The sequence below is a fragment of the Saccoglossus kowalevskii genome, chromosome 9, assembly GCF_978046115.1.
Source record: "Saccoglossus kowalevskii chromosome 9, keSacKowa6.1, whole genome shotgun sequence".
Lineage (NCBI taxonomy): Eukaryota > Metazoa > Hemichordata > Enteropneusta > Harrimaniidae > Saccoglossus > Saccoglossus kowalevskii.
Genome location: NC_140649.1, coordinates 6,795,596 through 6,809,376, shown reverse-complemented (window position 1 = coordinate 6,809,376; position 13,781 = coordinate 6,795,596). Strand labels below are relative to the sequence as shown.

At 34.5% G+C, this 13,781-nt stretch overlaps 1 protein-coding gene across 3 annotated transcripts; it reads right to left on the bottom strand.

Annotated features, from left to right (window-relative positions):
- Positions 1 to 365: 365 nt before the first annotated feature.
- LOC100374353 (ferric reductase 1-like) lies at positions 366 to 13,048 on the bottom strand. Of its 3 annotated transcripts, none has more exons than XM_085503095.1 (13): positions 13,015 to 13,048; positions 11,872 to 11,970; positions 10,720 to 10,929; positions 10,517 to 10,618; positions 9,843 to 10,017; positions 9,103 to 9,222; positions 8,575 to 8,690; positions 3,569 to 3,673; positions 3,261 to 3,358; positions 2,742 to 2,800; positions 2,208 to 2,348; positions 1,972 to 2,069; positions 366 to 1,868 (listed from the first exon to the last, which is right to left on the bottom strand). In XM_085503095.1, the coding sequence occupies exons 2-13, from the start codon at positions 11,932 to 11,934 to the stop codon at positions 1,776 to 1,778; spliced, it is 1,380 nt and encodes a 459-aa protein (XP_085359221.1). In that variant the 5' UTR covers positions 11,935 to 11,970; positions 13,015 to 13,048; the 3' UTR covers positions 366 to 1,775. The 3 variants fall into 3 exon arrangements, with proteins under 3 accessions (XP_085359221.1, XP_085359223.1, XP_085359222.1); XM_085503097.1 differs by lacking the exon at positions 13,015 to 13,048 and adding an exon at positions 12,413 to 12,486; XM_085503096.1 differs by lacking the exon at positions 13,015 to 13,048 and adding an exon at positions 12,106 to 12,357.
- Between the last annotated feature and the right edge of the window lie 733 nt (positions 13,049 to 13,781).

Here is a 13,781-nt window from a genome sequence, read left to right as displayed (position 1 = left end):
TTCAAATGTTTAGTTTCTATTCATTAGTTGTCTACAATTTTCGTTGTTGAATTACATGTAACCAAATCGCCAATAATGCGGCTTCAAACCCAACCTTGGATAATTTTTTCAAGGAAAAGCTCCTCGTCAGTGTTGCACCTAAAGTTACATGGTTGTAATTAAGGCCTGGTTTTAAAAAAACCCCATAAAATTGCTAGTTGGAAGAAATTTACAATCATAGCGGTTTATAATCTGAAATATGATGAGACACTGTGTGGGTTTATTGGCTAGAACAATGGGTCACATGACTAAGTGGTAACAAAGTTTGAAACACTTAATAACAGCATTCGTGAATGGACAAGATCAGGAAGATCAACACGGAGAAATCAAATACCGTATTTGTTTTATTAGAAGCGCCTATCTAGTAGAAGTGCACATAAAAAGAAAATTACATTTATTGTATGCTTGATCATTGAAATATGACTTATGGCTATAGAAACATTTACATAAATGTACATGCTTTTAATAGAGGAAATACTGTATTGTGAATTACAGCTTGTGAAAAATACAATGTGCCAAAGTCAAATTTTTTCAAAATAGTTTTTCTTTTCAAAATTTCGATCAAGATTTGTTGCCAATAGTAAATTATGTTTGTTTGGTTCAAAATTATCAAGAAAAATTCTGACAAAATGTTGCACAAAATTTGTTTATATATTTTTAATATATTTTATTGCAATATAAAAGATAACAAAAAATTATTGGGTAATTGACTGGTCTCACCATCTTTAGTAAAAACATGCCACAGTCAATTGAGCGATGAAATTCACAATAATTAGACTAATAATAACAATTTATTATTGATTGTTTACAGATTAATATTACTACAAACACCGAATATTCCTCTCTTTAGTGTTACAGTTAATAATAAATTGTCTTGATATAATAATTGCGATTTTAGTCTGTCAAGTGACTGTAGTTGCCGCAAACAATCTATGTAGATATGAACATACCAGCTGTTCAAAGTCTAGATGATGGTTCTTCAAATGAATACGATACGTAAAAACCACCCACAAATACATCGGTGTCAGCAACACTGATGAACCCAAGACTATTTGTAATATAAATGAAGAAAACTATGGTTTGTTACCTTGGCCAGACTGCCGATGTTCAAATTAAAATGCAATATTATGTCTACATGAGTTAATAATTAGAATAATAATGTACTCTGCGAAAAGACAATACAATGGTGACATAACATATTACAAGGATACCGAAAAGTACGCACGAAGACAGTACAGTGGGAGTATCAACTAACATGCAACATACTGTACTGTCTGAGTGCATACTTTTCGGTATCCTCATAATAACCTTATTTTTATACATCTTTTTCTCCCAGGGATACATAATGGGAATGCCGAAATCCAAAATGTTTTGAAGAGATTTAGGGAACTTCTTTGTGTGGGGCCCGGTCAAACCCTGGGGGCAGCCATGTTTGTTCTTATTATTAGCGGACGCTTATGCGCGGAATCGTTCCATATTTGGAATTCGTGTTTCCTAATATGGTAGGATGAAAATACCCCATAAAATACCACAAAATTAATTGGTGTTACGGTGACAGATGTTTAATAGCTATTAGTAACCATAATATTCAGTTATAAAAATAAATCAGAAAAAAATGATATACCCAAAGGTGTAGAATACCTGAACCAAAAAGATTTTATGTACAAATGATAAAAAATTAACCCTGTTGGTTGTCATGGTGACAACATTTAATACATATTAATGATGCAAGAACGTTACATGAGTGCAGTTGTTACAACCAGGGACGTCACTATACCAATGACACCGAAAACATGGATAACCAATAGTATAACTGCATATGTTGATCCCTGTCAAGAAAACGAATACATTAGAAACTAAGATATTTTTATCCGATGCGTTTTCTAACCTGACTTGTGATTGCAATGTAACAGAATGTAAACATGAACTTACTGTTAGATTGGGCTTGAGTTCATCATGGTCGTCTTGTTTAACTCCATTACTGCCAGCTGGAGACATTTCATAATTCTGTGAGCGTGAACGTCTATTAGCTAAATTATAAAAAAAATCATGTTTGAAAAAATACATGCAGTCAGGGATAGATTTCCATTTGAATCCAGACTCCAGTAAAGTTGTATACAAATGTTCCTTCAAGGGAAAGCACTGTGTCACATAGTTTATTAACTTACCAGCACCCTCTACAATTCCAATTACTAATTTTAATAGTACTTCCATCATGACGTGGAAAGCTACAAATCCAACCACAGTCCAGGTTGTATATTTCGGCAGATCCATTTTCTCCAGATCAATTCCAATAAAAATACATGCCACTATGAAACAATAACAATCAATATTAGATATATTATTTAGAGAAATTTTGTCATATATTGCTGGTTGAAATTAAATATGCGCATTTTATAACTACTACTACTTGCATAACATTTTTGAGGATTGTTGTCAATGTCCAATAATATTGATGATAATGTTCACATAGTTGCTGCACAAACAAAATTCAATATTTCCAAATTAAAACTTTTTACCATGACTACAGCATAGAGCCATGTTGAAAGGCTCGCCTTGTTTCTCTAACTGAAATAACTTACAGTACTGCTATGTCTTGTGCTGCAGGCACTGTACATCAACACTGATTGTATGTACATGTATTAATTGAGAGCATTGTCAAAACATGCATAGTCTCCCCATTTATCAAGTGATATACTTACAAGCCAGGATGTATGCAGACATGCCAACCACCCAGTGAGCCCAGTTGAAATATGGACGCCTGCAAAGTCAAATAAACAAGTTAAGAATAAACTATTTTAGTATTGAGAGGTAACAAACAAACTTCTATACACTGAATTTCACTTTAATAGTCAGTTTTTTTTTCATAGAGATTTATACAACATTAGTACCCCGGAAGACTCTGGTGCCACATTCTAATGAGCAGAAGAAATTTTTACTCGCAAGAGACGATAACGCCCATTACTTGTCAGTCTGTTGTAGAAGGTGTTGTGAATGGTTGTATTTTGAACCACCATTTGAAATTCATAATTAGTGTATAAGATCAAATGCAATGTATATTTTGCTGTTTTTAATGAAATAATTCATTCTCTCTGCCACTATACAGAGTATAACTGAAGATGAAACACAAATAGTTCTTATAATATTCAAGCATTGTGTTCCAATTCCCTTTGTGAAATCAAATTATTAAAATTACTTTTTTCATATTCAATGAATCTTACCTAACAGTTCCAGGATGAGGTCTCAGCAAAGCCAGTATTGGGTTAAGGAATCCTAGTGCTACTGTGACTATCCCACAAACAGCATGGATGAATTTTGGCTGTAGAAATAAAACAAAAAACATAACTATTATATGTAAACTATAATGTTGCATGCAAGCTGAAAATATAATCAGTCTGTAACTAGCTGCAGCCCCACACTATTTATCGCAATATACAAGGAGAACACTCTATAGTTCATCATTGTAAAAAATCATACTTTTGTTTTTTTAGAAATGTACATGTCTGGCTGTTGTAATTTGATTACTCACCTGAGTTGTGAACTTATAATGAACAAACCCTCCAAGATAGACAAAAATGATGACAAAGGCAGTGATAAAACAACAAAAATTTAGCATCATGAGGAATCTGTGAAACTGAAAAAGAACTGTGTATTATTTGCATATCTATGCATTATGGGTAATTGAACAATGAAAAAAAATAACTGGGAAATAATAGTCAAACTTTGGAATGATTGGCTATGAAATAATATCTTGGGAAGAGACAGGCTATGAAATGATAGCTGGAAGATGGGTCATAAAATAACTATGGTAGGCCATAAAATGAACACCAAGGTATAATAGGTCATCAAATGATACCTGAAGAAGGATTGGTCATTAAATGATTGCTGATGAATAATAGGGTATTAAATGATATCTGAAGAAGGATTGGTCATTAAATGATTGCTGATGAATAATAGGGTATTAAATGATATCTGAAGAAGGATTGGTCATTAAATGATTGCTGATGAATAATAGGGTATTAAATGATATCTGAAGAAGGATTGGCCATAAAATGATTGCTGAGGAATAATAGGGTATTAAATGATATCTGAAGAAGGATTGGTCATTAAATGATTGCTGAGGAATAATAGGGTATTAAATGATATCTGAAGAAGGATTGGCCATAAAATGATTGCTGAGGAATAATAGGGTATTAAATGATATCTGAAGAAGGATTGGTCATTAAATGATTGCTGAGGAATAATAGGGTATTAAATGATATCTGAAGAAGGATTGGCCATAAAATGATTGCTGAGGAATAATAGGGTATTAAATGATATCTGAAGAAGGATTGGTCATTAAATGATTGCTGAGGAATAATAGGGTATTAAATGATATCTGAAGAAGGATTGGCCATAAAATGATTGCTGAGGAATAATAGGGTATTAAATGATATCTGAAGAAGGATTGGCCATAAAATGATTGCTGAGGAATAATAGGGTATTAAATGATATCTGAAGAAGGATTGGCCATAAAATTATTGCTGAGGAATAATATGGTATTAAATAACATCTGAAGAAGGATTGGCCATTAAATGATTGCTGAGGAATAATAGGGCATTAAATGATATCTGAAGAAGGATTCGTCATTACATGATTGCTGAGGAATAATAGGGTATTAAATGATATCTGAAGAAGGATTGGCCATAAAATGATTGCTGAGGAATAATAGGGTATTAAATGATATCTGAAGAAGGATTGGTCATTAAATGATTGCTGAGGAATAATAGAACATCAAATGCTATCTGAAGAAAGATTGGTCATTAAATGATTGCTGAGGAATAATAGGGTATTAAATGATATCTGAAGAAGGATTGGTCTTTAAATGATTGCTGAGGAATAATAGGGTATTAAATGATATCTGAAGAAGGAATGGTCATTAAATGATTGCTGAGGAATAATAGGGTATTAAATGATATCTGAAGAAGGATTGGTCATTAAATGATTGCTGAGGAATAATAGGGTATTAAATGATAGCTGAAAAAGGATTGGTCATTAAATGATTGCTGAGGAATAATAGAACATCAAATGCTATCTGAAGAAGGATTGGTCATTAAATGATAGCTGAGGAATAATAGGGTATTAAATGATATCTGAAAAAGGATTGGTCATTAAATGATTGCTGAGGAATAATAGAACATCAAATGCTATCTGAAGAAGGATTGGTCATTAAATGATAGCTGAGGAATAATAGGGTATTAAATGATAGCTGAAAAAGGATTGGTCATTAAATGATTGCTGAGGAATAATAGGGTATTAAATGATAGCTGAAAAAGGATTGGTCATTAAATGATTGCTGAGGAATAATAGAACATCAAATGCTATCTGAAGAAGGATTGGTCATTAAATGATAGCTGAGGAATAATAGGGTATTAAATGATAGCTGAAAAAGGATTGGTCATTAAATGATTGCTGAGGAATAATAGAACATCAAATGCTATCTGAAGAAGGATTGGTCATTAAATGATAGCTGAGGAATAATAGGGTATTAAATGATAGCTGAAAAAGGATTGGTCATTAAATGATTGCTGAGGAATAATAGGGTATTAAATGATAGCTGAAAAAGGATTGGTCATTAAATGATTGCTGAGGAATAATAGAACATCAAATACTATCTGAAGAAGGATTGGTCATTAAATGATAGCTGAGGAATAATAGGGTATTAAATGATAGCTGAAAAAGGATCGGTCATTAAATGATTGCTGAGGAATAATAGAACATCAAATGCTATCTGAAGAAGGATTGGTCATTAAATGATAGCTGAGGAATAATAGGGTATTAAATGATATCTGAAAAAGGATTGGTCATTAAATGATTGCTGAGGAATAATAGAACATCAAATGCTATCTGAAGAAAAATTGTCCATAAAATGATTGCTGAGGAATAATAGGGTATTAAATGATATCTGAAGAAGGATTGGTCATTAAATGATTGCTGAGGAATAATAGAACATCAAATGATATCTGAAGAAGGATTGGTCATTAAATGATTGCTGAGGAATAATAGGGTATTAAATGATAGCTGAAAAAGGATTGGTCATTAAATGATTGCTGGGGAATAATAGGGTATTAAATGATAGCTGAAAAAGGATTGGTCATTAAATGATTGCTGAGGAATAATAGAACATCAAATGCTATCTGAAGAAGGATTGGTCATTAAATGATAGCTGAGGAATAATAGGGTATTAAATGATATCTGAAAAAGGATTGGTCATTAAATGATTGCTGAGGAATAATAGAACATCAAATGCTATCTGAAGAAGGATTGGCCATAAAATGATTGCTGAGGAATAATAGGGTATTAAATGATATCTGAAGAAGGATTGGTCATTAAATGATTGCTGATGAATAATAGGGTATTAAATGATATCTGAAGAAGGATTGGTCATTAAATGATTGCTGATGAATAATAGGGTATTAAATGATATCTGAAAAAGGATTGGTCATTAAATGATTGCTGAGGAATAATAGGGTATTAAATGATAGCTGAAAAAGGATTGGTCATTAAATGATTGCTGAGGAATAATAGGGTATTAAATGATATCTGAAGAAGGATTGGTCATTAAATGATAGCTGAGGAATAATAGGGTATTAAATGATAGCTGAAAAAGGATCGGTCATTAAATGATTGCTGAGGAATAATAGAACATCAAATGCTATCTGAAGAAGGATTGGTCATTAAATGATAGCTGAGGAATAATAGGGTATTAAATGATATCTGAAAAAGGATTGGTCATTAAATGATTGCTGAGGAATAATAGAACATCAAATGCTATCTGAAGAAAGATTGTCCATAAAATGATTGCTGAGGAATAATAGGGTATTAAATGATATCTGAAGAAGGATTGGTCATTAAATGATTGCTGAGGAATAATAGAACATCAAATGATATCTGAAGAAGGATTGGTCATTAAATGATTGCTGAGGAATAATAGGGTATTAAATGATAGCTGAAAAAGGATTGGTCATTAAATGATTGCTGGGGAATAATAGGGTATTAAATGATAGCTGAAAAAGGATTGGTCATTAAATGATTGCTGAGGAATAATAGAACATCAAATGCTATCTGAAGAAGGATTGGTCATTAAATGATAGCTGAGGAATAATAGGGTATTAAATGATATCTGAAAAAGGATTGGTCATTAAATGATTGCTGAGGAATAATAGAACATCAAATGCTATCTGAAGAAGGATTGGCCATAAAATGATTGCTGAGGAATAATAGGGTATTAAATGATATCTGAAGAAGGATTGGTCATTAAATGATTGCTGATGAATAATAGGGTATTAAATGATATCTGAAGAAGGATTGGTCATTAAATGATTGCTGATGAATAATAGGGTATTAAATGATATCTGAAGAAGGATTGGTCATTAAATGATTGCTGAGGAATAATAGAACATCAAATGCTATCTGAAGAAGGATTGGCCATAAAATGATTGCTGAGGAATAATAGGGTATTAAATGATATCTGAAGAAGGATTGGTCATTAAATGATTGCTGATGAATAATAGGGTATTAAATGATAGCTGAAAAAGGATTGGTCATTAAATGATTGCTGAGGAATAATAGAACATCAAATGCTATCTGAAGAAGGATTGGTCATTAAATGATAGCTGAGGAATAATAGGGTATTAAATGATATCTGAAAAAGGATTGGTCATTAAATGATTGCTGAGGAATAATAGAACATCAAATGCTATCTGAAGAAAGATTGTCCATAAAATGATTGCTGAGGAATAATAGGGTATTAAATGATATCTGAAGAAGGATTGGTCATTAAATGATTGCTGAGGAATAATAGAACATCAAATGATATCTGAAGAAGGATTGGTCATTAAATGATTGCTGAGGAATAATAGGGTATTAAATGATAGCTGAAAAAGGATTGGTCATTAAATGATTGCTGGGGAATAATAGGGTATTAAATGATAGCTGAAAAAGGATTGGTCATTAAATGATTGCTGAGGAATAATAGAACATCAAATGCTATCTGAAGAAGGATTGGTCATTAAATGATAGCTGAGGAATAATAGGGTATTAAATGATATCTGAAAAAGGATTGGTCATTAAATGATTGCTGAGGAATAATAGAACATCAAATGCTATCTGAAGAAGGATTGGCCATAAAATGATTGCTGAGGAATAATAGGGTATTAAATGATATCTGAAGAAGGATTGGTCATTAAATGATTGCTGATGAATAATAGGGTATTAAATGATATCTGAAGAAGGATTGGTCATTAAATGATTGCTGATGAATAATAGGGTATTAAATGATATCTGAAGAAGGATTGGCCATAAAATGATTGCTGAGGAATAATAGGGCATTAAAGGATATCTGAAGAAGGATTGGTCATTATTGGTCAGGAATAATCTGTCATTAAATGATATCTGAAGAAGATAGGTCATTACATGACTTTTGTAGTAGGAGAAGGAACATATATTGAGGCATATCTTAATTTCATTTAAATTCAATAAAAAGACGTAACTTACTGCAAACCAGACTTTTTCTCCGCATAGCTTACTGTTTGGCCAAATGAGTTTGAAATATCTAGCAAATATTATAGCAATACTAGCGAGACCCATCCATCCACTAATCATCAGACATGCTATGGGAGGTAGAGAAAAAATATATGAGATATCGACAATTACAATAAGATCACCGACTGGGGCGACATATTTCTCACAGAATTCTCGCTTTGTACGAAGGATCTTAACAGCGTGCTATAATGCATTTCAATGTACAGTGTTATTGTGGCACTATGGAGTATATATTACTGTCGTAATTATAGTGGGAAAGCTTGATTGTTTTAAATATCGATAACATATAAAATATATAAAATAACGCAATCACGCATTATTGGCATTTAAAAATGTATCATTTTGTTATTCTAAAAATATTTCCTTATCTTTATGAAATTTACTTATCGTCATATAAATTGTCCAATTGAATCACGTTTAATAATTCAAATGTATCTGTCTTGTCGATTTCATATTGATAAGTTGCGAGGCAACACTCACCATGGACTTTAAGCATGATTGGTCTTTTCATAATCTCGCTGTATGTCTGCACACCGTCTAGTTGCAAGGCCTTGGCAGTGATAATTGGCAACGTCATGTGTTTTCCTTTTCCTGTAAATCCTGAAATTGACAACATAATTATCAACTCATCATATGCTGCAACCCTTCCCCCTCAAAAAAAGGTACAACTTTGGGCTAAAACTGTATGCATGCGCGGATTTTGGCTGGAAAATAATGACAAATCCAGCCACCCCCCTACAATTTACCTTACGTGGATGTGCTGCCCTGTTGGGTGTGATTTTTCAGCCATCTGGTCTTAAATGATCCACAAATTTCAGGGATTTGGTCTAAAAGGGGTTTATTACATATTTATTAAGATAATTTAGGTCTTCTTTTAATATGCCACAACCGTACTTTGCTCTAAAATGGGATCTGACGGACAACTGTTTGGTCTATGATGGGGTCTACATTTTTGGTCTAAAATGAGCTATGGGTCGTGCAGTGCGGGCTACCCACCTATACCATATCGGCAGCCAAGTAACCCCCGGGCCGGTGTGAGGATATTCAATAGATCCGCCAGTAGTATGTAACAATACTATAATCAGACTAATGTGTCTGTGGTGTGTTAGAGCATAGACCCTGGTTAGAGTTGCAACCAATAATTACTGTAACGAAAACAGAAGAGGAAACATGGAAAAATAACTGTACTTTGAAGTCAATTTGTATGTTTTATATCTTACCATTCATTGACCAGAGTGGTCCCCGTGGAATTAACAAATAGTGTGGATCGTTCAGATCGAAAGTTATATTCGCCCCTTGGTCTTCTGACGGCACATAGTCAACTGACATTGGTCGATTAAAGGTACATTGAATACTGTTTTCAAAGTACATGCCGCTGAAACTGGCTAGGCTTGCCTGAAATGAAATATATATATATATATACATGTAGTAAACGAATATTATTTTAAAAGGCGGTAGTCGTCTCGCCAAGCATGCGCGAGATTTGTAGGTCTCATATAAACAAAGATGGCGACTTTGACTGTTGCGCAGATCAACGAGTACAAAATGAGACGTTACTAAGCTTTAATTAGGTATTTATTTAGGTGATTGGACGGTATCGAAGGAGTCACCGACGGTAATTAGTGCAATCCGCGCCAAGGTCAAGCCTTATACTTGTGTTTTCCATTAGAAGAGCGCATTGGATTGTGGAAAAATCAATATGTATATGTCGCACATGCGCAGCGCGACGACTCCCGCCCTTTAAACAGTAATTAAATCGAGTATTTGGGATTTAAAATTGACTATGTTATAGTGCAATAATGACGCACGAGTATCAGGGTCTTGTCATATTGACCGCGTGATGGCGCTTATCAAATGAGAAGCACTACCACTCGTTGCGGTGAGATTACCTTACCTCTGAGATTGGCTGTGGGACATTGCTTTTGCCTTTGTTGTAAGAGTGGTCGAAATGAAGCGTGTCCTGGTAGAACAGACATGCCCAAACGTCATCGTTATTCTAGAGGGCAAAGATCAAAAATATAAATATTATTATTAGTTATGAGTTGTACTAGCCGATACCGAAAACAATATTATTATAATTTCGCAGTCAATTTTTACCATCATTTGCTCTTTGGAGAATCCAACTCCTATATAGCTGTCTCCGTACTCCATCCTCATCCTACCCAGTAACTCGATCTGAATCGTGGAGTCGGAACCTTGTTGCCATGACACGAATACGTCACAATCATCCTTGTTTGTGCAGCCTTCCGGTATGGAAAAACATCCCTTTGTCTCCCCGCATCCCGAAGACGTCACTATGTAGTTTGCCTATTAAAAAACAAAGTAAACAGATATAAGCAATTCTTGTGTGTAAAATAAATACTTCAGAGGTGTTATGGTTTTGTCTTTTCTGAAGCTGCAGTTCGTGCTTCGGTGGTTCATAGATTCTTTATTCTGATATCACTTGATGACGTCACGTCAAGTGTGTTGGTTCCCGGCATATATTTCATTGTCATAGGGACGAGTGTGAAGACAGCGTACGGTTCCTATTTTTCGACACACAAATATTGTTAAATTGGCTGAAATTTCAATTTATCAACATTCGCGGGAATCGTACGCCAATCGAACGCAGACCGAACCGGACGCTATCTTCACACTCATAAGGTGTGCCTTGTTCTGTTTGTTTGTTTGTTGCATAGCCTTCATATATCGACTGTCAATACATCGTTCACCAAATAATTGAAAACATGCACTGACATGGCAGCGTTACGATCTTTCCCGACAACGATCTATGCCAATTTATAACTATTGGAGAATTGTTTACTTTCATTCATCTGGGGGAGTGTATAGTCAATGTTGTCTACCTTTTTGTGGTATATTTTTGAGTTGCTTGTTAATGGTTAGGTTACGATGTCATTGTAAACAACTGGTGCATGATCAGTAAATGGCGACAAAATGCGTTGGGTACAACTATTTAATGGAAGGAAAATCAAAGTGGGACGGGGAATTACACGGCTCATACAGCGAAAACTACATATTATTCAACATTATTAGTTTTGAAGATACTTTTCAAAATGAATTTTATTTTTAAAAAACGTACCTATTCAGTAAAGGCAAGTCTGTTTGGAAAGAAAAATGAATTAATCTTGATACAAGCATACGTATATGTCAAACGACATCTTACTAAGAATGGAAGTCTCGCTCTGAAAGGGGCGATAAAAAATGCAATGTCATTGCATTTCTATTGACAAAGTTGTATTGCTAACATACCTCATCAGCCCAGACCTCACTGGCTGCCAGCAACGCACATAACACCATCAACATATTACGCATTATTATTTAGACTGCAAAAATCGTTGTTTTCAAATTCTGTGGAATAAATAGTGAAAGTATACAATCAGTTAACAATCATAGTATAGGCAGCGTATATTCGGGTAAAGGGTTCCGATCGTTTACGGCTATTCGCTGATCGAACATTTCGTTCATAGATCGTCGTGAACGTACGCAGTCAGTGGTCGTTGTAGTATGCAGGTATATAAACGTATGGCAGACGTTCCGCAAAGCTTGGTATCACAATTTCACTGTGATAGGCGCAGACTTAGTGTTCAAGGTGCAATTTCCGAGCGCATACTGTTCAATTGCCGTCGGTGGTCGTGAGTTCCTAAGTTTAGACCGAAGCATGGACTATCGCGAGACTGTGCGAGAGTGTAAGATCTAGGCTGAAAGGGCTAATTAATTTGGGAACTCGTATTCACAGCTTTTACGTAACGAGTCGCTAATGATAGAAATAGTAAAATAGTTTCACAGTGACCATTGTGATACCGCTTTATCGCCGGTGCATGTGCGATATTCGTCAACAATAAGTGCTTTCAATGTGTCCGTGCTTGTCACCGCCATGTGCATACAGAAATTCTAAAGATAGAAAATAAGAAGAAAGAACGTCGTGAGTTTTGAGAGACGAGACAATGTTTATATTCACTGACGTATGTGATCGTAGAAATGCTGGTATGACCGCCTATGAGGTAGTAGTAAGAACCACTGAGTGAAATAGGCCGAACACAGCATAACAAGTCGTCGTGAATGAAATAAAAATAGAGTCAAGGGCGCCTGTAACACCACAGGCAATGTCTTCGCTTAGCTGACAGATAAAAAATAGGTGATGAAAAACGTTTGAATGAAGATCAAATAAATTACTTGATATACCGTGTACCTACAAATGAATCGCGTGGTTGTCATGGTTATAAAAATATCATATCATAAATACATAACATATTTATTATATTTAGTATTTGTTGATACAAAATGATCATACCAAATATTCTATTCGGAATATAAAATTATTAGAAAACACTTTTTATTAAAACTACGACAATATACTAGTAGAATGTGATGAGAATCAAGGAGCCCACTTACCTCAGCTGTAAAGGAGACTCTTTTGCGCTATCTCGTGGTGGTAGTAGCCGCTCCTATACATTATATATGTGAACAATCAAATGAATGCATACAAAACAGAGTTTCAATGTAATATACATACAAATAGACGATAAACTTTTACATGACAAACATTCAATGAAATCGACTTTCATTGTTTGACTAGAGGGCGTGCTGATACATTCCTGTCAGTCTATGGGATGCAGTCACCGGGAGTTGAAACAACTTATGTGATTTGTTTATTAAATAATCGCAAATGTGTGTCCCATTCTCTCTAACACCCTTTATCTGTTTAACACTGTCGACTTACATAATATAATTTCATTTAATTTCATTTGGTCGACGTAATAGTGCCACACAAGGTGAGAAAATCTCACTATTTTCACTTCCCGTGCACCATTCCCACCTCTGGCGAAGGTGGTAGATAGTGATAACCACGTGATCAAGTCACGATCGCAAGCACCCATTTGTCACAAGTCGCTTACTATAGTCCTCTTATATTCACCCCGTGTCACGATGACCTCCTTTCTTTTATTCGAGGTAAAACTTAATAAAAGTAGAAATCAACCCCAGTGTATGATTGTGAAGGGATCGTTGTTCAGTGACGTCATTACAAATAAGGTGGTAATCATCTGTCGTTATCATGTGTCACCATAGACAACTATTCACAGTTGTATCCCACTTTGTATTCTCTGTAGAAAACCTGTGAGCATTAGTGTGTGCAGTTCATGAAAAATATTAACCAATAT